Source organism: Symphalangus syndactylus, chromosome 18 (assembly GCF_028878055.3).
Source record: "Symphalangus syndactylus isolate Jambi chromosome 18, NHGRI_mSymSyn1-v2.1_pri, whole genome shotgun sequence".
Taxonomy (NCBI): Eukaryota; Metazoa; Chordata; class Mammalia; order Primates; family Hylobatidae; genus Symphalangus; species Symphalangus syndactylus.
Window position 1 is genome coordinate 66,308,204 of NC_072440.2, and position 25,577 is coordinate 66,333,780.

The 25,577-nt window shown below is 55.9% G+C and overlaps 1 protein-coding gene and 1 pseudogene across 11 annotated transcripts in view; one reads left to right on the plus strand and one right to left on the minus strand.

The window, feature by feature from the left end:
- Positions 1 to 16,934, plus strand: part of LOC129468523 (mediator of RNA polymerase II transcription subunit 15) — a 101,627-nt gene extending 84,693 nt beyond the window's left edge. For 5 of the 11 annotated variants that reach the window (XM_055254181.2, XM_063623551.1, XM_055254180.2 and 2 more), the window contains 10 exons: positions 4,401 to 4,520; positions 11,925 to 12,061; positions 12,154 to 12,281; positions 12,472 to 12,606; positions 12,687 to 12,750; positions 13,731 to 13,797; positions 14,228 to 14,388; positions 14,474 to 14,640; positions 15,099 to 15,197; positions 15,892 to 16,934. In XM_055254181.2, the coding sequence (XP_055110156.2) occupies positions 4,401 to 4,520; positions 11,925 to 12,061; positions 12,154 to 12,281; positions 12,472 to 12,606; positions 12,687 to 12,750; positions 13,731 to 13,797; positions 14,228 to 14,388; positions 14,474 to 14,640; positions 15,099 to 15,197; positions 15,892 to 16,028 (1,215 nt within the window). In that variant the 3' untranslated portion in view covers positions 16,029 to 16,934. Of the gene's footprint in view, positions 1 to 4,400; positions 4,521 to 11,924; positions 12,062 to 12,153; positions 12,282 to 12,471; positions 12,607 to 12,686; positions 12,751 to 13,730; positions 13,798 to 14,227; positions 14,389 to 14,473 lie in introns of all 11 variants that reach the window. The other 6 variants (XM_055254182.2, XM_063623555.1, XM_055254186.2 and 3 more) reach the window with 4 other exon arrangements.
- A 717-nt stretch (positions 16,935 to 17,651) lies between these two features.
- LOC129467262 (coiled-coil domain-containing protein 74B-like) lies at positions 17,652 to 22,880 on the minus strand (annotated as a pseudogene).
- Positions 22,881 to 25,577: the final 2,697 nt, after the last annotated feature.

Consider the following 25,577-nt stretch of genomic DNA (forward strand, 5'->3'; position numbering starts at 1 on the left):
ATCGCGCCCAGCCTAGAACTTCTCTTCTCTTCTCTTTTTTCTTCTTTCTTTCTTTTCTTTTTTTGACACAGTCTTGCTCTGTCACCTAGGCTAGATTGGCTGGAGTGCAGTGGTGCAATCTTGGCTCACTACAACCTGTGTCTCCCAGGTTCAAGCGATTGTCCTGCCTTTGCTCCCAAGTAGCTGGGACTACAGGCGTGCGCCACTACACCCAGCTAATTTTTTTTTTTTTTTTTTTTGTATTTTTAGTAGAGATAGGCCAGGCTGGTCTTAAGCTCCTGACTTCAAGTGATCCACCTGCCTCAGCCTCCCATAGTGCTGGGATTACAGGCATGAGCCACTGTGCCCAGCCGAACTTTCCTTTTCTTTCCATTTCTTGGTATTTGGAAAGTGAATAGCCATGGAACAGCCAGTGTTTTCAGCTGGTGCAGGCCCAGCTGGTATGTTCGTTAGGCTTCTAGCTCAAGGAAGTGTCCGCTTTGCAGTCTCGCTGGCATCCCATCACCTTCCAGAAGCAGGATGCCAGCTGTGTGTGCTCATGGCCCATGCTGAGCCTGTCCTTGGGCCACTGGTCTTCCTGTCGGTTTCTCCACCCCTTGTTTCAGGTGGACGTCCCCGCCCGGCTGGCACAGGAAGGAGGATGGAGAGTGGTTACCACTGTGGTTCGTTGCTGAGTTTGGTGTTTTAAGGATCATTGCCCACCTGCCCTGTGGCACCACGTGCTGCCATGCAAGGGATTCCCAAGTGCTAGTGACAGAGGAGGCTTGTAGTTTCTCAAAGTCCAGCAGTGGGTAGGGCATATCTGTGAGGTGCTTCTCAGTCCAGATGTGGCACCTTGAAATTCTGTAACCAGCATTCTGCTGGTTTTCTCTCAGAGCTTGGTCTTGCCTTGTTGCAAGCAGTGCAGTTTCTTGGGGGCTAATTGGGCACCCTCACTACCTTGTTCCACCAATAGCAGTGCCCCCTGCTGGGGGATGGGGAGGGTTGGGCACAGCAAGCCCTCTGAGGGGCCATCTGGATTCATGATCTTCTTTCGAAACTTGAATTGGCACAGTGACCAGGTGAGGCTACAGTACTCTGATCTAAAAACTTTAAAAGTATGTGTGGTAACTGTAGAACCCAGAAAGTGGAGAGGAACAGAAGAGAACCATTCCATGAGAGAGAAGGTCTGGTGTCTTTTCTGGTTCTTTCCCATAGTCAAGGCCATGCTATCCTGGGGTTTTTATGCAGCATCTTCCACATCAATATGGGATGAAATGTCCTCCTTTAATTAGAAAGCCCTGGTCGACGCCAAGGGACTCTTTGTCATACCCCTCTGTGAATGTCTCCTGCCATCCTCAGTTACCATCTTGTTCTTGGACCTTGTAATAATTTCCGATTTTTTGCTATTACCAGTGACACATATCTTGATGTCCTAGATTGTTCCTAGATTGTTCCTGAAGCTGATGGAGGTGAGTTAATGGTTCACTTTGAGGGCCTTAGATCTGATCAGCCGCCATCTAACCAGGAGGTCAGAGATGCAGGTTGGAGCTCCCCTTGTGTTGTTCACACAGTGGACATCAGGACGTGGTGACCACGTGTTGCAGCTTTGTATGTGTGAGCTGCTGCGTGCTGCAGAAACAGGCCTCTGAGTTCATGAATGAAATTCTGGGATTGGGGGCCCCCATGCAGGCAGCCCTCCATGCCCTGTCTCTCAAGCCCATCTTAGAGCCAAAGAGAGGCGCCCTGTCAGGCCCTTGCAGTACTGTGGTGTTGGGTGTGGTAAAGGGTAGCCTGGGACTGAGTATTCTAGAAAAATTGCTCAGCCTTGTGCTGTGCACACCTGGTTCTCTTTCCAGTGTTATTTATGTAGCTGAGAAGGGCGATGTCACCCACAAGGGGATTTAGCAGGACACAGCAGACTTCTCTTTCTCCCCTATAAAACCAAGACATGCCAGGCACAGTGGCTCATGCCTGTAATCCCAACATTTTGGGAAGCCGAGGTGAGAAGATCACTTGAGACGAGGAGTTCAAAACTATCCTGGGCAACACAGTGAGACCCTGTCTCTACAAAAAAATAAAAATAAAAAGTTAGCTGGGCGGAGTGGTGCATGTCTGCAGTCCCAGCTACTCGGGAGGCTGAGGTGGGAGGATCGCGCAAGCCCAGGGGTTTGAGGCTGCAGTGAGCTGTGATGACAGCATTACACTCTAGCCTGGGAGACAGAGCAAAACTCTTGTCTCTTTAAAAAAGCAAGAAACAGGACAGAATGCATCTCATTTTCTTTTTCTTTTTTTTTTTTTTTAAGGCAGAATCTCTTGCTCTGTCACCCAGGCTGGAGTGCAATGGTGCAGTCTCGGCTCACTGCAGTCTCCTGCTGGGTTCAAGGGATTCTCCTGCCTCAGCCTCCCAAGTAGCTGGGATTACAGGCATGCGCCACCATGCCCGGCTAATTTTGTATTTTTAGTAGAGACGGGGTTTCATCATGTTGGCCAGGCTGGTCTTGAACTCCTGGCCTTAAGAGATGTGCCCGCTTTGGCCTCCCAAAGTGCTGGAATTACAGGCGTAAGCCACTGTGCCTGGCCATGCATCTCATTTTCAAACAGTCCCTATACCTTTGTTGTTTAACTTTCTATTCTTTTAGTATGTGAAAACCTAACTCTAATTTACAAGTCACAAAGAATTATCCAAGACAGACTCCCATTATGGACATGTATGTGGCATTGCTGATTCACAGCTGCTCTACTGAAGCCTTGGCCACCCTGGAGGACCTTCTCTCTTTTTGCTGGACCCTTCTGCACAGTGACCGCAGTGGGGAGAGTCAGACCTGGGGGTGGGGGAGAGGTTTTTTGGATTCCTCTCTGGGTAGATGTGTGTTGGGAAGTAGTGAAATGTTGATAGCTGCCTGGCTCATCTGATCCAGTAAACATAACTGGTGTGTTTGGGTTGAAAGAAATTGGGCTTTCCTTATCAGTTCTCCATTATAAGAACATCAGTCAGCAGTACATTAGACTTAAGCTTTGCATTCCTTGTGTTTTTTTGTTTTTCTCTTCCTGGAAAAAAGTTTGCTTCTCTCATACCATCTGACTTACTTCCAGGCTTTTCTCCCTTGTGGAACGAGTGCCGTTGAGCACTGCTGCACTCTCAGACGGGCTCCTCCGAAGTGCCGCAGGTAGTGGTAAATAGACTCTTAACCCCATTGGGATCGCTTCTTTGTTTCTCACCCCCAGTTAGTTCATTTGTTGCTCTGGCTGCAGGAGGAATGAGTGAGGTTCTGGTTGGCATCTGCTATGCCGTGTCACCCCAGCTTCTAGTGCCTCCTGTGTGTGCCCATGATTGTGAGTGTGGGCCGTGTGTGAGGCCACGGGTCTCCCTGCAGCCACTCTCCTGCTGGAGCCCTGTTACTGGCACCCGTCACTGCCTGCACCGAAGGCTGACAGCACCTCCTGGAGCTTGGGACCCAGAGCACAGCCTCCCACCATGAGATGTGTTGTTTTTCTGTGGATCAGTCCTCCTTTCTGAGCCTGGCGTGTTTTGTTCTAGTTTGTTACCGTCCTAAGTGCCTGTAGGCCCTGCTCTCCAGGGATGAGACTCAGGCTCTACCCCCAACTCAGAACCCAGAGCAAGAGTGGTCGGGCCCGGGCCCACAACAGTGCTCAGCTGCCCTGCTGCCTTTGTAGTTCAAGAAGTGTCCATTGATGAGGGGAATGGTCCTGGCTCATGCTGGAGTTCCTGACTCGCATCCCTGTAGAGGTGAACTTCCTCGTCAGGGCGGAGGCCTGCCAAGCAGTCCCCCCAGGCTTCTCTTGCTCACCTTTGCCCATTTTTATTATGAAAGAAAACCAGTTCCTCGATAGATACCAGGACCATCAGCCTCAGGCCTGGAGGAGGAGAGGAGGATGATTTGGGTTCGGGCTGTAAGAGGTGTGCCACTGAGAAGGAAGGATGCTGTGAGCAGGCTTAACTGAGCTCATGGTTCAGTGGGAGTCGAGTGTTCTTATCACAGGCTTTGGTGGAATGTACTCTTGACGTCTGTCCCCAGGAGCCTGGTCTCCAAAAACACCAGCTCAGGCCCTCAAGGTCTGGCTCTGATGGTTCTGTGGGCTGTAGGATTCTGATCTGTTAGCGAGGTGTGTTCAGAAGTGTGTTGAGGACACCAGTGCAGGAGAGCAGCCAGTAGAATAGAAAGGTCTGGAAGCAGCATTCTTGGCAAATCTTCTAGATTCCCAATGCCCAGACAGACCTGGAGGTGCTGTGGGCTTGAACATGTGGGTGGCCTCCCCTCCCAGGCTGCCCCGAGCTGCCCAAGGTTTCCTCGCCCTGGTGCTCCTTCTTGCAGAGGCTACAGGTGCCCTCTCCACCTGCCCAGGCACTGAGTTTCTTTGTTGTGATCACCTTGTCTGTTGTCCCTCTGTCCTCAAAGATGATCACGGAAGCCTTGGCCCAAGGTGGGATGCACATAAGAGCCCGGTTCCCGCCCACCACCGCTGTGTCTGCCGTCCCGTCAAGCTCCATCCCTTTGGGCAGACAGCCCATGTCACAGGTATTTACGGGGCAGCACCCAGGGCACGGCTGGGAGCTCGGGGCGTCCTCTGAGCGCCTTTGTAAAGCGCACCTGTCATTATCATCACCGGTGACTTCTTTTATGGTGGCTTTCAGAGTGCCAAACCCACAGTCCCTTTTTTTTTTTTTTTAAATGAAGCCAAGCCCAGCTTGTGCTTCTTGAGAGGATATGAATAAATATCTGGGTCTTTTCAGCTTAAAATAGTTATACTGTACGCATTTTCATGGTAAAAATAAAACGGAAGCTAAGAAAAAGTTTTGCTTTCTAGAGCTGTGCTATCTAATAATGTAGCCACTAAGCATGTGTGGCTGTTTACATTTAAATTAACTAAAATTAGGCCAAGCACAGGGGCTCATGGCTATAATCCCAACACCTCGGGAGGCCGAGATGAGAGGATCACTTGAGGCCAGGAGTTTGAGACCAGCCTGGTTCACTTAGCAACATACTATCTCCAATTAATTATGTATTTTTTAATGGAAAAAAAATATAAATATATATATTTTAAAAATGGAAAAAAAAACTACAAGTCAACTAAAATTAAATAAAATGAAAAAATGCAGTTCTTCAGTCGCACCAAATAAATTTTAAGCCCTCATTTGCCCACAGGGAAGCTAGTGGCTGCTGCAGTGGACAGCACAGACTCCAGAACGTGGCCAGTGTGGCCAAAGTGGTATTGGGCCATGCTGTTGTAGAGTTTGCTGTGTAGAGTGTGTAATTTGTAACACACATCCCCTTTCTAGGTAGAGGTAGACTTCTGTGTACATTATGCTTTTCAGAGATATGAATTCCCGGCTTCTTTTATTGTATGAAATTTGGAATTACTCCATGGCATAGTCATTTTTTTAACAAATAGTTACCACATGCATTCTGTGTGCCAGGCACTGTGCTAAGATTCTGAGAATAAAATTATGCTGAAGTTCTCTCATCATACAGGCTTTCCATTTTAGTGGATTTGTTATGAAAACCTCAAATTTGCCAAAATAACTTTACAATTCAGTTTCTGTTTTAGGGGAAATGCCTCCATAATCCTAGCAGACAGTGGTCCCTGCCCATCCCTGAACGCCCAGGTGCAGGCACTGCCACCACCCTGGCTTGTGCAGTGGCGTCTCTGCAGCTCTGTTCTACAGAGGAAGAAGTGGAGGCTGAGCCAGGATGGCCCTTAGTCCGTGTGGCCCCAAGCCCGGTGCCACACACCACACACTGCCAAGAGAGTGGCCTGGGCCCCCATTGGGGCATGTTCAGCTTTTGCCCTCCCTGCATACTAAGCCCCTGGGTTACCCCAGATGTGCCATTCACATAGTTACTGACTGGAACTTAGGTTCTTTGGCAGGGACTTCCTTTTTGGTAGTTGTTGAATTACAGCGGGAGGAAGTGCCTGGAATCTGCTGGTAGAAAGGCTTTGGTGAAAGAGCTCTCCAGAGGAGCGCGAGTTGGGGTGAGGGAGTAGGTTGTGTAGCTGTGGTGGAAAGGAGGCCAGTGTGGGCAGAAGCCAGGGTGCAGTTCCCCATGGCCTGGAGGCTGTGAGCTCCACGACCTGCTCACATGCTGCTGGTGTCTCCTTGACCAGACCCTTTTGGGTTCTGTGCTCTTGTCTGCTAAAACTGCTTCTCCTCCTTTCCTATAGCCTCCGGCTCAGTATCCACTGGGTTCACAGAATCAGATTGGGTTGCTGTATGTGGAGGAATGACTTTAGTAGCAGCATGCAGGACTGATTTTTATAAACATAAAAAGTCCCCAATGTTTTCAGTGTGCGATACGTGCCAGACCTTGAGCTAAGCTCTTTGTGTACAGAGCCTCACTGTTTCTTGTTGCAGCAGGTCATAGTTTGAGCATTTAGCCCCTTTTACAGACTGAGAGTGCCCCCAGGGAGCCACCAAGTCAAGATCGAGGGCTCAAGTGAAACCCTTACGCCTTGGCCTCTCAGCAGGATTCTTCTGGAAACTCCTCACTCCCCTTCCTGCTGGGCTGATGGCCTGGCTCCTCCGCCTTGTTTACTGGGCACTCCTGGATGGGCTCCCTCCATGCCCCCACAAGACCAGGCTCTGTCCTGGGCTTTGGCTTGCCCATACTCTGTTGTGGGCTGGCCACTCCCCACACCCAGCTGCTGGTGTTTCCACCTAGACTTCTCACAGGCGGCCCCTCCCTCCATCCTTCCCACCAGTTCCCAGACCCACTCAGTCTTTCCCTCCCCAGCCTTCCCTGGCCCTTAGATTAAGTCTGCCCTGAGTTATGCCAGCTAATAGGTCTCACTCTCTCTAGAAGCTTCCAACCCCCAAAGGCAAGGAGGTAAGGTGGAGCAGAGGAAGGATAGAGAAATAGATGATGAAGCCGAAAAAGTTAGTGCCTCGGAATAAATGCCATGGAGAATTCTGGTTTGTCCTCATCGCACTGTGTGGGGTGAGAGCGCTGTCATGGGAAGATGCCGGCTAACTGCACACATATTTAGTCACCAGGTTCCGCCCATTCACGCTGGCAGTGAGGGACGCACCCCTGAACCTTTGGGGTTGTTCACTGAGGACAAATGTGGCAGCATTTAGAAAGTATTCCTTGTCCTGGCAGTAGACAAAAGCCACAGGATTTATTGAAAGAGGAAGGAAGTCACAGAACTGGGGCAAGGTTCTGGTTTTGTTCTGTTATTTTGTTGTCGTTGTTACTATTTGTTTGTTTGTTTGTTTTTCTTTTTTTGAGACAGAGTCTCGCGCTTGTCCCCCAGGCAGGAGTGCAATGGCGGACTCTTGGCTCACTGCAACCTCCACCTCCCAGCTTCAAGCGATTCTCCTGCCTCAGCCTCTCGAGTAGCTGGGACTACAGGCGCCTGCCACCACACCTGGCTGATTTTTGTATTTTTAGTAGAGATGGGGTTTCACCATGTTGGCCAGATTGGTCTTGAACTCCTAACCTTAGGTGATCCACCCGCCTCGGTCTCCGAAAGTGTTGAGATTACAGGCGTGAACCACTGCGCCCAGCCTTGTTCTGTGTTTTTAAAGCAGGTTTGTTCATGCTTGTTAGCTGCAAGAAAGGAAACTGGCAGGAGTTAAGGGAGGGAGAAAAGCGAATAGAGGGACACCCTGGAGTGGAAGCCTCCCTACTGCCCAGGCAGCTGCTCTGCAGCCCTCTCTGGTCCTGGCCTTCCCTGCAGAGGGCCCTCCCCCAGCTCAGCCCTCTACATCGGGCTGCAGTACCAGGCTCCCTGGTACAGCCTCCCACACCTGGCTGTGGGCCAGTCTTGGGGACATGAGGCATGCTGGGCCCCGTGTACCAAGGGCATTCACCTGCCCACACCAGGCGGCTCCAGAGGTGTGCTGCTGCTTTTGTGTCAGTATCTTTCAATCCAGTCCCTTCCGAGAAAAGAGAGCTTATCTCAGGAACAATCTGTTGACCTCACCAGGAATTGCCCCACTGTGTCCCATCTGAGCTCTCAGGAGCCAGAACCTGCTGTCTCCAGTGTGTCCAGGTGGCCATCCTGTGGCCACTGTCCCTCCAGCCACCTGCCCTCAGCAGTCAGCAGGACACAGTCTGGAGACTACACTGCCCATCTGCTCTTGTTCTTTCCTTGTGGCAACAAATTGGGTCCAAGAAAACAGGTGGAGCTGAAAGAGTGGGAACGTACGTGCCCCATGGGCTCTTCTCCAGAGGGCAGGGCCCAGGCTCCCTCCCTCTGTCTTGATGGCTCATGGCTGCATCTTCCTGTTACGGTGGGCATGCCTCACAGACTCAGGCTACCAGGTCCAAGCAGGATTCTGTGCTTGGTGCATTCTGGACACAGTGCCCAGCACAGGGGCCCAGGGGGTGGCATGGCCCATGCCACAATCCTCCCTTGGCAGATGTAAGCAGGCAGTGTCTTCCTCACTAGGGGCTTGTCCTTTGACTAGAGAGGCACTGTTCCCTGCTCCAATCCCAGACCTGACATGAGCCCAAGGACTGGGAGGTTTCTTTCTCACCTCTCTGGCTGCCTCCCTAGAGCCTAGAGCCTGTCTTTGGATGAGTCTTTGAGGGGCTGCTTCTCATCCTAGGTGCTGGACTTGGACTGCCCACCACTGACACCTGGGCACAGGGCCTGGCTTCCTGCTCTTGTGCTCTTGGAAATGAATGGGTGCCCTTCATTTGTTTTTCTTCCCACTAGAAATCTCCCTGCCTCCCATCCTCTGGGCTCTGCTGGCTGCCAGCTGCCAGGGTGAGACCCGTGTTCCACTGCACCCTGGGGAGTGCCTCCAGGGGACACACTGAGTGCTGGAGCCAGGAGCAAGGAACGGTTCCCAGTATGTGGGAGCGGGCGTGGGGAGCATGCAGTGCCGCCAGCCTTGCCTGAGGGTTCCTCGTGGGATGGAGCTCCCTGGACCAGCCTTTCTGCCCTCCCACCTCCTCTCTGGCCCACTCGGTGTCCACCTGCCTTCAGCTCCAGGCTGCTGTGTGGGTCCCTTTCCCAGAAATGCAGTTCATGCCATTGTTGCTGGGGGGGTGGTGTTGCTGGGATGTTGATGTTTAGCGTGCCTGAGCTCCCTTCATCACTAGGGTGACCTTGAGCAAGTCACTTCCCTCTGAGCTCCCTGTTCCCAACCTGTGACACTCAGGTGACAGGTGGTGTGCACTCAGAAGCTCCTTCCCTAGGAGGTGTGACATTCTTGTCCTGGGGCCTTTGCTAGCTGTGACACACCGGCGCCCAACCTCTCTGGCTGCCTCCCTAGAGCCAGTTCTGTCTTCAGATGAGTCTTTGGGGGGCTGCTTCTCATCCCAGGTGCTGGACTTGGACTGTCCACCACTCACACCTGGGCACAGGGCCTGGCTTCCTGCTCTCGTGCTCTTGGAAATGAAAGGGTGCCCTTCGTTTGTTTTTCTTCCCACTAGAAATCTCCCTGTCTCCCATCCTGTGGTCTCTGCTGGCCACCAGCTGCCTTGGCCTGGGGCAGCTGAAGAACTGAGATAGACCTAAGTTCTGGGTGGGTGCTTGGAGGCCCCACAGGCGTGGCTGGTGAGATTGTCGCTTCAGGGCCAAAGTGGGTGCTGGGCTTCCTGAGGTTCGAGAGCAGATGAGAACTCTTGAGTGGCAATGAGGGCTGTGTGGTGGCCTTCCCTGCTTGGCGGCCTCTGCCCAGCCTGCAGCTGCCTTGCTCCTCAGAGAAGCACTGAGCTTTAGGCTGCAGAAAAGAGCTGACCATCTTCTAGAAGGGGCAGCTGCTCAGGCACAGGCGCCTCTCTGGAAGAGGCAGTCAGGGAGAGGCGAGGGGAGGGGCCCTGACCTTCAAGCAGAAAGAGAGGTGACCTTGTGAGACAGCTTTCTTGGGTGCAGATAGAGAGTAGCAGCAAGTCAGGCATGGGTCAGGAAAGGCAGAGTTGGGCTGAGCATGGGGCCCAGAGTTTTTGTTTCCCACTCCTCGGTGCCGTCTGTGGTTCTCTGTATGGAATTTTCTGGCCTTGGGATTTTGTTGACACCTGGATGAGTCTAGAACATGTGTTCCGGTGTCTGGGACATGCCCTCACTCCCCTTCAGCTAGGGCTCTGTGCACCCCAGCACCGTGAATGCACAGGACTTTGGTGGGAGAAATCTCTGTACTTGTTCAACTCAGCATTTAGCAAATGAAGTCACATCATTCCCCGTTTCTGACCTTGCTAACCTTTGCGAGAATCACCACGAGCCATTTTGCTCCACTAGGTAGAGTGATGGATGAGGCCTGGCAGGCCGAGGCTGGGGCTCCTGCACTCTGCCCCTCCTCTCCCAGGCAGAGGTGTCTTGACCACAAAACAGTGGGAACAGTCCATTCCATCGGTTGATGTCCCACTGGGCCAGTGGCTTTGGATAGGGACCTCTGACCCAGCCGTGCTGGAAGTGCCCTGTTGTGGTCACGCCCTGTGCCTTAGCCCCCCACCCCCTGGTCTCCCAGCACATATGGTTCAGGAGCGGCCTGCACCCAGCATCCCTTGCAGCACTGTCAGGCACACCCTATGGAACAGGCAGGACAGAAAGAGCATTTTGCTCCAGGAGCTTGGTCCAGGTGGCGCTGAAAGGGCAGCGCCACCCTGCCCTCTGCTGCCTGGTGGGGTGGTGAGGAGGGCAGCGTTCTGTTTGGGGGCTCTGGGCCTGGTCCCCAATTTAAGGAGCTTAGAATGCAGCTGTCCTATCCCAGTACTCACAGCACTGTGGTGGAGGTGCTTGGGGGGTGGTGTGAGTCGTGGCCCCAGACAGGCGTTCATGGCCAGAGTGCCCCAGGAGAAGCACTGAGTTGGTCTACAGAAATGGATGGTCCAGGGGCCTGGCTCCTAGACGGGCTATGAGGGGATGCTCGGCATGCAGGGGGTTGACTAGGGTGTGGGAAATGTCACCAGGGCCCTTGGGGGCCTCTGAAGTTAGCAGGGCCTTCAGGGTTCCTGCAGTGTGACAAGGCATCCCTCTTTGCTGAGAGTCCCTCTAGGCGAGGCCAGACGCCCAGGGCTGGCAGGCAGCTGTCCTCCCCATCAAAGCTGCCATCTGTGCTCTACCCCAGGAAGGTGTGGGTGTTTCACACATGCTTATCCCTGATGCCTGGGTGGTGTGGTTTCATCCCTAGAGTTTACGGATGAAGACAGTGGTGTCCCTGGTGCAGACACTGGGGTGATTGATCTTATTTGTGTGGTGGCCAGCAAGGCCTGGGGAGCAGAGCAGCAGCCTTGCTCTGCAGACACACAGGGCCTCAGAGGACTCAGGTGCACACCTGCATGGCAGAACCAGGCTGTGGGCCCAGGTGTCTTTGACACTGAGTAGCTCGCCTCTCCCAGGGGTGCTGGTGTGGGCCGATGCCAGTGCCACCATGGGTGTGTGTGTGGCTCCCTGGGCCACCTCACTCCAATTAAGCAGGTCCAGGTGGGACACAGCCTGGGACCAGCCCTGCAGCTGTATGTGTTAACCACAACAGATGGCCATAGCCACTGGGCTTGTCCTTGGTGCAGTCAGCCTGGGGGCTGCGGGGGCTTGTGGGAGCATGTGGGAAGACGGTCCCACTGGTCAGCAGAGCAGGGTCCTCACCAACCCACAGAGGAGCATGTCACAGGACAGGCAGGCGTGTCAGGGAAGGCCAGGCTAGTGCCAGCCGAGGGCATTGCCTCCCAGACTGCCGTTTTCCTCACACTCCCACTACACAGCCCTCAAAGCCTGTGTCCCTGTGGGCCCCTGGCCAAGGAGCAAGGGCTGCCCTGCCTGGGCGCCCCCACCCCCCGCCAGCCCCTTGGTCACCTCATGCTGTGTGCCAGGCTGGGGGAGTGTGCCTGTGTGTATGTCCAGGTGGCATTTGGATGAAGACACAGGTGTGTGGTGAGGCTGTGCGGGAGGACGGGCCTATGCGTGCGGTGGGCAGGTGGTGTGGAGGCGGGCGGGCGTGTGGCAGTGCGCCGGCTGAGCCCCTCCACTTCCAGGTCAGCCAGAGCAGCCTCCCCATGCTGTCCTCGCCGTCACCGGGCCAGCAGGTGCAGACCCCGCAGTCGATGCCCCCTCCCCCCCAGCCGTCCCCGCAGCCCGGCCAGCCTGGCTCACAGCCCAACTCCAACGTCAGGTAGGCCTGGCCTGGGGTGCCCCTCCCTTCCTGGCCCTCGAGGCCGGCCCTGCCTGGACCCCGGCTCATATGTTTCTCTCACTTGGCTGCAGCTCTGGCCCTGCCCCGTCCCCCAGTAGCTTCCTGCCCAGCCCCTCACCGCAGCCCTCCCAGAGCCCAGTGACGGCACGGACCCCACAGAACTTCAGTGTCCCCTCACCTGGACCTTTAAACACACCTGGTAAGTTGGGCCTGGGGTCCACAGCCCATCGTGTGACCTGTACTCAGCCTGGCGGGTTGAGGTGCTGAGGTCACCCCTCACCTTTACGAGGCCTCAGCTCATACTGGGTGTGCGAGCTCTGGGGCCCTCAGAGCTCAAGTTCCCCACCTGAGGGTCAAGGGCTGTGGCCTCACCCGCCTGTGTCCTGCAGTGAACCCCAGCTCTGTCATGAGCCCAGCCGGCTCCAGCCAGGCTGAGGAGCAGCAGTACCTGGACAAGCTGAAGCAGCTGTCCAAGTACATTGAGCCCCTGCGCCGCATGATCAACAAGATCGACAAGAACGAAGGTAGGCTGCAGCCAGTGCAGGGGCCTGCACCCTGGGGACACTGCCGGGCTTGTGTCTTAGTGTACCCTCTCCTTTCCCAGACAGAAAAAAGGACCTGAGTAAGATGAAGAGCCTTCTGGACATTCTGACAGACCCCTCGAAGCGGTGAGCTTTGCCCACAGCCCACGGAGGGTCCACAAGGGCACGGATAGCCCAGCCATGGATGGGTACTTGGTGATGATGTGGGTTTAACAAAGGCACCAGGCAGCTCTTTGGGCCCTGGCCAGAGGCCTCCAAGGCTCCACTCTGGTGTGTGCTGGGGCTTCAAGCCCAGGCTTCATCTTGGCCCGTGCCCAGCCTTTGCCCTACTCCTAGCTGCTGCTGTGGCCCTCATGCTAGGCCATCACAGCCAGACCTCATCCAGCCAGCAGCCAGGGGCCAACTTGCAGTGGCCTGACCATCAGCTGGCCCTGATGGGCCTGAGCCTGACCTGGAGTTCTGCCCCTGACTTGCCGGTGACCATGGGCAGGCGACTGTATCTCAGTTACCCCACTTATAGCCCATGTGTGCTGTCATGAAAATGAAACAGGATAGCGCTGGTGAGAAGCAGGTGGAAGGCAGGGCCGCTGGCCACAGGCTGCTATGAGGATCAGAGCTCGGGCAGTGCCTCCAAACTGCATGGGCATTGGCATATACCTCCCTCTCACCTCAACTCAGGCTATCCCCCAACCCCTGTCTAGAAGGGTCTCTGTTCTGCTTGTCTGGATAGAATGCCAGTCACTATTGGGTGGTCCTCCAGGCCTTCATGGGTTGATCCTTTGTTAGGGTTATAGGGATGAGCGGGGCAGGGACTGGCCTACATGAGAATGAGGCATTCCCAGCCTGATCAGGGGCCTGGCCACTGTCCCTTCTCTTGACCCATCGCCTCACTCTGCCAACCAGGGACAAGCAGCTCCTGGGGTTGAGGGCTGCCTGCCTTCAACTCTGGGTCTTGGAACAGCTGATCAACTGGTAGGAGCTCCTGCAGAGGTTTCTGATGGCCGAGGCCCAGTGGCAGTAGTTGGGATCCCAGACCTGAGCCTGAGAACTGCCATGTCTTCCACTCTTTCAGCACAGAGGTCAGCCCAAGTCCTCTCTCTCTGCAGGTGTCCCCTGAAGACCTTGCAAAAGTGTGAGATTGCCCTGGAGAAACTCAAGAATGACATGGCGGTGGTGAGTGGGATGCCAGACACCCCTAGGGGAACCAGGGCTCCCCTAAGAGCTCCTGGGAGCGCTGCTGAGAGGGGCCTTCAAGGTCAGGGCATCTGAGCGGGGGCTGGGCCTGATCTTGGACCCTGCCCACGAGGCTTCCAGGCCAGGTCTGCTGTGCTGGGTGGGAACATGAGAGAAGTCACCCTCTGTCTACGGCCCCCGTGGGCGCCTCCTCCACCCGGTTCAGAGGAGGCAGGGACTGTAGAGAGGATAGGCTGTGGGGGTGGGGGATCATTCCCAGGATCAGCCAACATTGTCTGCACAATGGAGGAGGCTATGAGAGAGGCCTCGGGAATCTGACTGTGAGTGACGACAGGCCAGGGGTGTGAAGGCCCCCTAAATGGGGAACCCTCGGGTCCCGGGCTGCTGACCGTGCCCATCCTGCCTCCAGCCCACTCCCCCACCGCCCCCGGTGCCACCGACCAAACAGCAGTACCTATGCCAGCCGCTCCTGGATGCCGTCCTGGCCAACATCCGCTCACCTGTCTTCAACCATTCCCTGTACCGCACATTCGTTCCAGCCATGACCGCCATTCACGGCCCACCCATCACGTATGTCCAGCTGGGCTGGGCTTTGTGGAGGGCGGCCAGCCCTGGGCCGAGTGTGCCCGGTGTGGTCACCATGCCGCCTCCCCAGGGCCCCAGTGGTGTGCACCCGGAAGCGCAGGCTTGAGGATGATGAGCGGCAGAGCATCCCCAGTGTGCTCCAGGGCGAGGTGGCCAGGCTGGACCCCAAGTTCCTGGTAAACCTGGACCCTTCTCACTGCAGCAACAATGGCACTGTCCACCTGATCTGCAAGCTGGGTGAGTGTCCAGAGGGCCGGGGCTGGCGTGGGAAAGCAGGCCCTGACCGCAGCCCCAGGGCTTTGCTGTCCGAGCCAGAGGGCACAGCGCCCAGAACCCACCCTGTGTTCATGCCCCGCCAGGCTGTCTGCTCTATCCTCACACACATGGGCCCCAGACAGCCTGGCCATGCCTCAGTCCCCACTGCCAGAGCCCGCACACTCTCACCTCCCCAACACAGATGTGGCTCTGCTTGCCTGGGGCCCTAGGGAGGTGGTAGGCAGGACCTCTGGGCACCCATCAATGCAGGGCACTCCAGGCTTCACGTTTGGAAATCTGAGAGTCAGAGAGACCTCCTCCAGGCTTTGCCACAAGCTTCACCAGAACCTCCTCGGGTGTGAAGAGTCCTGTTCCAGAGCAGGGCTGTGAGGCAGGGCAGGCTGGGGCTTGTCCAGGTCACAGAGCCTTCTGTGTTGCAGATGACAAGGACCTCCCGAGTGTGCCACCACTGGAGCTCAGTGTGCCCGCTGACTATCCTGCCCAAAGCCCACTGTGGATCGACCGGCAGTGGCAGTACGGTGGGTAGACCCAGAGGAGCTGTCTGGGGACCCAGGGCAAGCAGGGGTCATTGTGGAAAACCAGGCTTCCATTGCAGCAGGGACAGCCTCTGTGTGCTCCTGCCCCTCCCCAGCTCAGGCCCCTCCCTCCCCTCTTCTGGCTCCTCCTGCACGGATAGGAGCGGGTTTTCCAGTGGTCGCCTGAGAGAAAAGGGTCTCTGCTCCCACTGTGTCCCTTCGCCTCTTCAACTTGTGTCAGGTCAGCTCTCCAGGGTGGTTGTGTTCAGTGGGAGAGGGGTGAGTAAGCCCATGGCTCAAGGACAGTCCCTGCTCTTCCCAGAGGCCACTACCTTGGCAGGGCTGACGGGTTCCACCGGTAGCTTGGGCACACAGGGCCCCATCTGGGTGATGTGGCTCTAGAGAGAACCACGGTGGCAGGGGGCAGTCTCCCTGAGCCCAGAGCTGGCACACAGCAGAGCTGGGCTGGGTCCCCAAGGTTGTTAGAGGCAGAGCCCTAGATCCTGTTCAGATTCAGTTCTTCACTGACGATGAGGCTCTGGGAGAAGAGTCCGAAGGCCGGGCAGCGTGCAGGACATATCACCTCCTGGTGCTTTGGCCTGAGCCTGGGACTACCCCTTCCCAAAGCACTGCCGGGTGTGCCAGGAGCGAGCGCAGCGCTGGACACCTTAGGTTCACACCCGCTGCTCTGTTGCAGACGCCAACCCCTTCCTCCAGTCGGTGCACCGCTGCATGACCTCCAGGCTGCTGCAGCTCCCGGACAAGCACTCGGTCACTGCCTTGCTCAACACCTGGGCCCAGAGTGTCCACCAGGCCTGCCTCTCAGCCGCCTAGCCAAGACTGCAGGGATGGCCCGCAGCCTCATCGGGGCCAAGGACACATGCCTCCTGTCAGGCACTTCTAGGTGTTGGCTTCCTTAGAGAGCCTGGGGTTAGGTTAGCTTTCCTGCTTTTATCTTCTGCCTTGGGGACCTGCCAAACGAAATCCCACACCTGTACAGAACTGGGATAGGCGCAGTGGAGCGGGTTGCTTGGGGGGCGTTGGCCGACTTCTTAGAGAAGGCCCTCCATGTGACTTCCTCCAAGGAGCGGGATGCGATCCTCGGGCTGCTCTCACTATGGCCTGTCCACGGTCCAGGTCCATCTCAGCAGTGTGAGGGTGCACTCAGGGTGTTGTTAGAGCGTCTTGTGTGTGCTAGACACACCCCTACTCGTTCCTATAGGAGAACACAGAGGACATAGGAAACCCTTAAAACACACATGGGATTCTCTGGTCACAGTTTTGGGTTCAGGCTATGCTGCTTTGGGCAGGTGGGGCACCCCCCCAGGGAAGCCCCCAAGTCCAGGGCACAGGCTGCCTTTTGGAGAGAGGGCTGGCCCATAGGCGCTGCCGGCTCCCCACCACCAGCTGGGCCTCAGCCCTCATGGCATTCCTGCTGAGCACCGTGGGGCATCCAGGGAGCAGGGGCGTTGGGGCCTGTGCCACTGGCATGAGGGCCGTGTCCCCACTGTGAAGGATGAAGAGCAAGGCCCTCAGGACCCGTGTCCTCAGAGCATCACACACTGAGCCACCCAGAGAGAGTGGGCCTGGCAGCAGGCCGGGGCCATGCAGGGAGCGCCTCCCTATGTTGTCTGCCACTCTGGGCACCGGCCACCAGCCCTCTGGTGAGAAGAGGTTCCCCCCTTTTTACGTGCACTACCCCATCATCTGTGATTATAATAAATTTATTATTCCTGTGTTTGTCAGTTGTTCATCACTGTGTCCCCTTCTCCGTGAATCTGGGCTCGCTGTCCTGTCAGGATGCTGTCAGCCTTGGGGCTGGCAGTGTCCAGTCTGGCCCTGGACATCCCGGACCTTAGCTCCCCTTGTCTGACACACCATCCCATTCCTTGGCCTGGTTGATCCCCCAGCTTCCTGGCAAAGTTCCTGTTCCCTGAAGTAGGAAGGGGCTGAGATTAATGCCAAGGAAGTGGGGCCGTGGGACTGGGAAGACTGTGTGCTTCCAGGTAAGGGTAGGCACTAAGCTGGCCACCCCCAGAAAATGGACGCAGCTGTAGCTGCTGCTGTAGTGGGAGGGGTGGCGCAGGTGTGGCCACAGCACTCTGGAGACGGCCCTCCAGGAAGGAAGGTGAGCTTGGCTGGACCCCCTATCTGCGGTGTTGTGTCAGGGCAGGAGAGGATGGCATCTTGCCCCCAGGAGCATGCAGTCTGGGCAGGAGACCCAGAGCGATCCTGTGTTTCGAAGGCAGCTCTGGCCCAGCCAGGGGACCAGGAAAGCTCTCCCACCTCCAGGGAGGGTGGGCGCGGCTCTGGCAACGCTTCTTTTCCAGGACAGCTGCCAGATCCCGGGATGAGCAAGACTTGGCTGCCCAGGCAGGTCCCTGCAGATAGCAGGGGCTGGGCTAGGGACCAGGGGCTGGGAAGGGGCACCTAATAGTGAGGATCCAAGCACACGACTTGGAAAGAAACAAGCTTTATTTTCAGTCTTCAACAGATAAGGTGCTAGTTACTTCATCATGTGCTTTTGTGTAAATGCCAAATAGCGAAATAACAGCTAGAAAATAAACTAGCTGTTATTTTGTCAGTTTGTAGATCAAATACTTTATCTTGAGTCATTTATTTTGGAAGTTAGCCAGCCTTAAAAGTAGTAGGAAATGCTATAGAGAGCCAGAATCCAGTTGGAGGTTGGTGGGCCTGGCAGTGGAAAGCCGTGGGCATAGATGCAGGTTTCTCAAAGGACCTGAGTGGTGCAGGCGCTTGGTCCGCATTGCCTGCAGCCTCTTTTGCTGAGAGACAAAAGTGTTCTTCAGGGTTGGCTTCAATGCAGGCAAGATGACAGGTGCTACCACAGGCAAGGGGCTCAGAAGCAGGCTGGGGGTGGGAGAGGGACTGTCACCTTGAGCATCCCCAGGAGTGGAGTGTGCTGGGAGTCGGGGCTGTGTGGCCCTCCACCAGGGCCCAGTGAGGCCAGGGCCTGCTCTGCTTCTGTGCTCCCTCCCTCCCTTCCTCCCTCCCTGGCACCCAGGTTGCAGGGCTGCTCCACTATCCCCATGCCAGTGGACTCAACATTTCTTGGAGAGGCTCTTGGTGGAGACCCTGGGGAACTTCATGCCTTGCTGGTTCCTGGGTGAAGGAAGAGAAGCAGACAGGCCTCTGGGGATGGGGCAGGGGTGCACCAGGGGACTCACTTGGGAGAGCTGGATGCAGCCTCCTCTGGGGACTCTGCCTCCCTTCCAGGAGGGACTTGAGGTGCTGCAGCTGAAAGGCAGGGGCAGGGGTGTGGTGGGGCCTGCGGTGGCGCCAGGCTGCCCAGGGCCACCCCACCACCCAGGGCCTCACCTCTTGGGCCTGCAGGAGGTTGATATTCCACAGCTGGTGGATGACCACTCGCACTGCTGAAGTATGGGCTTTCGCAGGTGTGGGGACAGGGTCATCGGGGAATATGCCATCATCTGCCTGTCCCTGTGCTGGCTGCCCACCCAACAGGCAGCCCCTGTGTTAGAGGCCTCTGCTTCCCAGTCTCTGAAAGTCATTACAGTAGCCAGAAATCACCTGCCCAGGTGGGTCTGAGCGTCCACGCAGCATACTTCCTCAGGCAGTGCCCAGGCCAGTGTGGGGGACAGGGCCTGGCTCCCTTCTCCCACTGACCAGAGTGCTGTGGGTGCCAGATGGGGGTCTTGGACTGGGGCCTGTCCCTTCCTACCCTCTGAAGGTGCCCTGAGGGTCAGATGTGCTTCAGTGGGTGACCAGCTAGCTGCCAGACTGCCCTTGGTCATGACCCTATACCCAGTGGGGTTTCTTGCTTCAGGGCTGGTCTCAGGATGTGCAGAGATGCAGGAGCCTGTCCTGCTGGTTGCACTGCTCAAAATGTGCACTCTGCAACGTCCCAGGGCAGCCCGGAAACTTGGGGAGCACCAGAGCCTGGTCCTGCTAGCCTAGTGCCCTCCAAAGGCAGGCTGTGGCCAGGGGCAGCAGGCACTGACCAGCTCCATTCTAATCAGGCCCAGGAACACAACTCACTTTTCTTGGTAAAAAGATTCCTTTGTCTTCTTTTCTCTGAGAAAGTGGTTTAGGGGCTGTTGCTGCCACCTCTTGTGGGCTCAGGTCAGCACAGGTAATCTGCAGGACCCCAGGGGAGGGGAAGAAGACAGTGCCCACCCAAGGGACAGAGCGTGGCCATTGCTTTCATGAGCCCTGGAGACAGGATCCTAGAGCAAGGGGCACAGCAGTTGGCTGACTGCAGGGTGGGAACCTAGTAAATGTGGTCCTGGGGCCCTTAGGGTGCAGGCAAGCCTTACTTGGACCGCCCTTGCACCCCAGGAACTTTGTCCAGCTTGCTGTTGTGAAGTAGCGGCTCCTCTTCAAGGTCTGCCTTCTGGGGTAGTCAGCTTTAGAGTCTTGTTTCTTGAAGGAACCGGCTGGGGCCTGTCCTTGCCTTGAGAGTTGGCTGCAGGTCAGACCCAACAGGGCTAGTCATTGCAGGCAACAACAGCCGCTGCCCAAGTCTTTCAGGATCAGCTGTGTGTGCCCAAGAAGCCCCTGCCCCTGCCTCAGTTCCCTCCTCTGTAAAGGGAAGCCTGCCTTGGAGGGTTCTGGGAGGAATAAATGAGGTTCTGAGGGTGAAGCCCATGGGTGGTGCCTGTGAACATTCTAGAACAGTCAATATAGTGGAAGCTGGCTCCGTTTTGGGTAAAATAAAACTTCATGCGAGGCCTGGGACTAAGCCTGCATGGGTTTCCTCTGCAAGGACAAGGCCCATCGCACGCCTGGGCCCATCACAGGAACGGTAGGGGCCGGGGTTGGGGCTGAGGAAGATGCCTGGTCTCGAGTGGAGGCAGAGTTGGGAGAAGAGGCTCTCCACTCCCCACTCACTCTGCAGAAGATGCCGTGAGCCCAGGGCTCTGTGGGCAGCGCCATCCCTCCTGTATCCTGCTTGTGGAGGGGGACGTGGGCCAAGCAGGGCCTCTGCCAGGCAGCCAGGGTACATCCTTCTCCCTAGAAGGCCACCCAGAGAGGCCCCTCCTGACCGCTTACTGTGCTGGCTTGGGGTGCCTGCCGCGAGGCCTTGCTGCCCTGCGTTGACAGCCCCTGTGACTGGCCCCCAGTCCTGCCCACCCCACTGTAGGCCCCTCCTGGTGGTTTCAGCTTACAGGGCTCCCTTCAGCTGCCCGTTCACCTCCAAATCCTTGAGGTTGGCCCAGCAGAGGACTTTCAGCTCCCTGGTCAGCACCCCTAGTGACCACCCAGGCTGGGGTCCCTGTGGGGGCACTCGCCCCTGTGAGCACATGGAGGACATCAGCCTGCTCACCTGACACCGTTGAATTCGAGGTGGACTTGACAGACTGGAAGTTGCCACCCGCACACCTGCCTGAGGGAGGAGCCCGCCGTCCGCCTGCAGGCCTGTGTCCTCCCTGCTCTACCCACACTCCACTGAGGCAGCCCCAGACCCAGCGCGTGCCCAAGGGAGCAGAGGCCCCAGAAAGATTGTTTCCTGAGGGGCCATCCAGAAAGCGGGAGGGCTTGGGACCCATGGAGCAGCAGGTCTGGAGGGAGAGCATGGCCTCTTCTCGTGTCCTGTCAGGGTCCCCGGCACTGCAGGGCCACACTTTGCCCAGAACAGCTCACTGGAGTTGCCACAGCAGCTAGGGAAGGGCCTTCACTCAACCCCATTCTCCATGTCTCCCTAAAAGGGAGAACCCTGGACACTGCCCCAGCTGGGACGTTCCCAGGCTGGCTCCATTCACCAGTCAGATGTCCTCCTGATGTCAGCCCTGGCCCCAAAGGTAATAGAGTGAGCTCAAGAACTCAACCAGAATCCTGGGCTGGGTGGGGGCCACCATTGGGATGGGGAAGTGCCTTGGACAAGTGGCAGGGAAGCAGGACTCTGGTTACTTCCCCTACCCCCGTCCCCGCAGTTGTTGCCGAGATGGCAGGAAGGAATCCCTGGATGGGGTGTGCCCAGAGCCCCTCTCCCAGGGTATCAGGACTCAGAGCCACAAGGCTGGAGATCCTAGGCCCAGCCACAGCAGCAATCTGAGGCAAAGACCCAGCAGGGCAGGGGCTGTCCCAGAGTCCCCTCCCATTTCAGGAGCTCTGCTCAGAAAAGGGAAGTTCTGGGAAGCACCCTGTGCCCACCATCACCACTGCACTGACCACAGCCCTTGGGCTTCCTGAGAGCAGCACATGCTGTGCTTGGCTGCATAACATCATCCAGCCATGGCTAGGGGCAGCAGCATCTGTCCAGGTCCCTCAGAACCTGTCCTCACTGGGTTGGCATACAGGGGCCAGTGCAGCCAGGTGGGCAAGGACAGTCTGGAGGGGCTCCCCAGGGTGGCAGGAGCTTCCCATCAGGCACGAAAGGGCCCAAGTCTCACCTTTCTCCTGTGACTCATTCATTATGAGCTTGTAATGGAGATCTGAAATCAAGCACATGCTCTTCTCATCACTTGTGAGGCCACAGCCATTCTGAGAGAAGCTTGGGCTGTCCACTGCCCGCTGCTGAACCCCGAGAGTCCTGGCTCGCCACTGGCTGACTGGGCCCTGCCCTATGGGTCCCGCTCTCCACCACACCTTTGCTGTGGGCATGTGAGGGCAGGAATGACCCTGCCTGTTCCCTAGGCAGAGCCCACCCAGCACATCAGCCTCATCCTCCCATCTGAGAGGACTACAGGACGCCCATGGAGCCAGGCAGGACCCGGGCCCCAGCGGTACAGGGGTGAGCTCCGGGAGCCCCTGGCCATGGATGAGCAAATGCGGTCAGTGTCATGACCCTGTGGGCATCAGGGACTGGGGAGAGGCTCAAGAAGACATGGGGAAGGGGGGTCCTGACATAACAGATGCCTGGTGATGGAATACTTAGCACCCAGGTAAGGCAGCACCAGGGAGCGGGGAGGGAATGAGGCTGCAGGCACTGGTGCCCTTGCTGGAGCCTCTGCTGAAGCAGGGAGGGAGGAGCAGAGCCACATCCTGGCGGGCCCTCTTTCTGCTCTGGTGGGCAGTGGGGGTGAGGAGCTGCTAAGGGTGCAGTTAGGAAGGCCCAGCCCGAGGACAGTGTGGGCACAGGCGAAGCCGGGGTCATGCCTGCTCCTGATCTGGGGTGTTTAGTTGGAGGAAATTCACTGAGCTGTGCACTGGCACTGGGCATGTTTTCCTTCTACAAAGTTTTTAACAGAGGTGTACCTGACCCTGCCGGGAGAGGGGAGGGCTGGCGGGGTCAGCGTTTGAAATGACGCTGCCCCGGTGGGACAGGCAGACAAGGAGGGCACCGCCCAGGGCCTAGGCGGGTCTCCATCCTGGGGCAGGGGAAGAGCTCAGCATGGCAGGACCTAGCATGAGCTTGCTGCCCTGTGTCCTCCCTGAGCCCAGGCAGGTGCTGGAGTTCATGCGCTGTGTTTCTGCTCTGCGGGCTGCCAGCGTATTCAGGTGCTTGGGGAGGCAGGGCAGGCCTAGGCCCTTGTGTCTGGGCTCACCCTTGTTCTCCCACTTCAGGTGCTCGATGTTCTCGTGGAGCTTAGCCAGCAACTCCGAGTACTGCTGCTGTAGGAACTGCAGGCCCAGGTCCAAGTCCAGGCTCTGCCTCTGCTGGTCGATCTGGACGCCCACAGACCCGCGGCACTGCGGGGGATGTGACATAACCTGAAATCCCAGGGACCAGGTGGGAGGGTAGCTGGCACGGCTCATGTCGCCACCCCCAACTACACAGCCGCTGCCACTGCACCCTGGCTCAGTGGCCATGCTGCCCCTGTCACAATGGAAAGGGGCGTGGCTGAGGGGCGGGGTGGGCAACTGGGGCGGGGCCTGTGGCTGGCTCTTCCTGGGTGAGTAGAGTCTGATTTAAAAGGCACCCAGGGCTGGGCACGGTGGCTCATGCCTATAATCCCAGCACTTTGGGAGGCCCAGATGGGTGGATTACTTGAGATCAGGAGTTCGAGACCAGCCTGGCTAACATGGTGAAACCCCTTCTCTACTAAAAATACAAAAATCAGCTGAACGTGGTGGCACATGCCTGTAGTCCCAGCTACTTGGGAGGCTGAGGCAGGAGAATGGCTTGAACCCGGGAGGCGGAGGTTGCAGTGAGCAGAGATCACGCCATTGCACTCCAGCCTGGGTGACAGAGGGAGACTCTGTCTCAAAAAAGAAAAAATAAAATAATAAAACTCATTCAGGCATCCTCTACAGCCTGGGCAACATAGTGAGACCCTGTCTCTATAAAAAGTAAAACAAAAAAATTTAGCCGGGCTTGGTGGTGTGCTCCTGTAGTCCCAGCTACTTGGGAGGCTGAGGCGGGAGGACTGCTGGAATCCCGGAGGTCGAGGCTGCAGTGAGCTATGATGGCATCACTGAACTCCAGTCTAGGTGACACAGCGAGATGCTGCCTAAAAGGAAAAAAAAAAAGAAATATGTCTTTCTTTACAAGGCCTGCCCTAAAAAAAAAAAAAAAAAAAAAAAAAAAAATTTCACCAGAGCCAGGCCAACTGTGATTTTACCAGATGCCAACATACCCAACCCCAGGGAGGAAGGCAACATACCCAATCCCAGCCTGCTCCAGCTCCTCTTCCCCACATCTTCCTGCCACATCAACAGGGCTCCTGTATAATAACAGGGGATACAAGTGAAAGAATGGCCCGTCTCAACTTATTTGAGAAATGTCTAGGAAACCCTAAAGACAACAGGGAGACAAAAACTAAGACATCAGAGGAAGTTTATGCCTCTGACACTTACAGTTAGAACAAACAGCACACATGGCCCAACCCCTAACCAGAGCAACATAAAACCTCACACAGGCCAGGCGCGGTGGCTCACGCCTGTAATCTCAGCACTTTGGGAGGCCGAGGTGGGTGGATCACGAGGTCAGGAGTTCAAGACCAGCCTGGCCAAGATGGTGAAACCCCATCTACTAAAAATACAAAAATTAGCCGGGCGTGGTAGTGGGTGCCTGTAATCCCAGCTACTTGGGAGGGTGAGGCAGAGAATTGCTTAAGGCCAGGAGGTAGAGGCTGCAGTGAGCGGAGATGGCGGCACCGCACTCCGGCCTGGGTGACAAAGTGAGACTCTGTCTCAAAAAACAAAAACAAACAAACAAACAAAAATTTCACACAGAAAGCCCATTTATCACGTACCCCGTGCAGCATGTCCAGCTTGCAACAAAAAATTTCAAGGCATAATAAAAACCAAAAAATGCAGTTTGCAGAGACAGCAAGCATCAGAGCCAGACTCAAATATGGCAGAGATGTTGGAATTATCAGACCAAGAAATGGAATACAACTATGATTAATATGCTAAGGGCTCTAATGGAAAAAGTGGACAACATGAGATTACAGACAGAAAATGGAAACAGGGATAGACACTCTGAGAAAGAATCTAAAGAATATGTGAAGGCCGGGCACAGTGGCTTATGCCTGTAATCCCAGCACTTTGGGAGGCTGAGGCGGTGGATCACTTGAAGTCAGGAGTTCAAGACCAGCCCAGTTCAAGACCAGATGGCAAAACCCCATCTCCACTAAAAAATACAAAAATTAGCCAGGTGTGGTGGCATGAACCTGTAATTCCAGGTATTCAGGAGGCTGAGATGGGAGGACTGCTTGGACCCAGGAGGTGGAGGTTGCAGTGAACTGAGATTGTGCCACTGCCCTCAAGTCTGGGTGACAGAGTGAGACACCACCAAAAAAAAGAAAGGAAAAAAGGAAAGGAAAGAAAGGAAAGAAAAGAAAGAAAGAAAATGCGAGAAGTCAGCCAGGTATAGTGACTCAAGACTGTAATCTCAACACTTTGGGAGGCCGAGGTGGGTGGATCACTTGAGGTCAGCAGTTCAAGACCAGCCTGGGCAACGTGGTGAAAACCCATCTCTACTAAAAATACAAAAATTAGCCGGATGTGGTGTCATGCACCTGTAATCCCAGCTACTCAGGAGGCTGAAGCAGGGGAATTGCTTGAACCTGGGAGATGGAGGTTTGCAGTAAGCTGGGATTATGCCACTGCACTCCAGCCTGGGCAACAGAGTAAGACTCCGTCTCAAAAAACAAAAATAAAATATAAGAAGTCAAAAACGGCCGGGCATGGTGGCTCAAGCCTGTAATCCCAGCACTTTGGGAGGCCGAGGCGGGCGGATCACGAGGTCAGGAGATCGAGACCATCCTGGCTAACACGGCGAAACCCCGTCTCTACTAAAAATACAAAAAATTAGCCGGGCGTGTTGGCGGGCGCCTGTAGTCCAAGCTACTTGGGAGGCTGAGGCAGGAGAATGGTGTGAACCCGGGAGGCGGAGCTTGCAGTGAGCCGAGATGGCGCCACTGCACTCCAGCCTGGGGGACAGAGCAAGACTCCGTCTCAAAAAAAAAAAAAAAAAAGAAGTCAAAAACACAACAGAATGAAAGATCAGGGCTG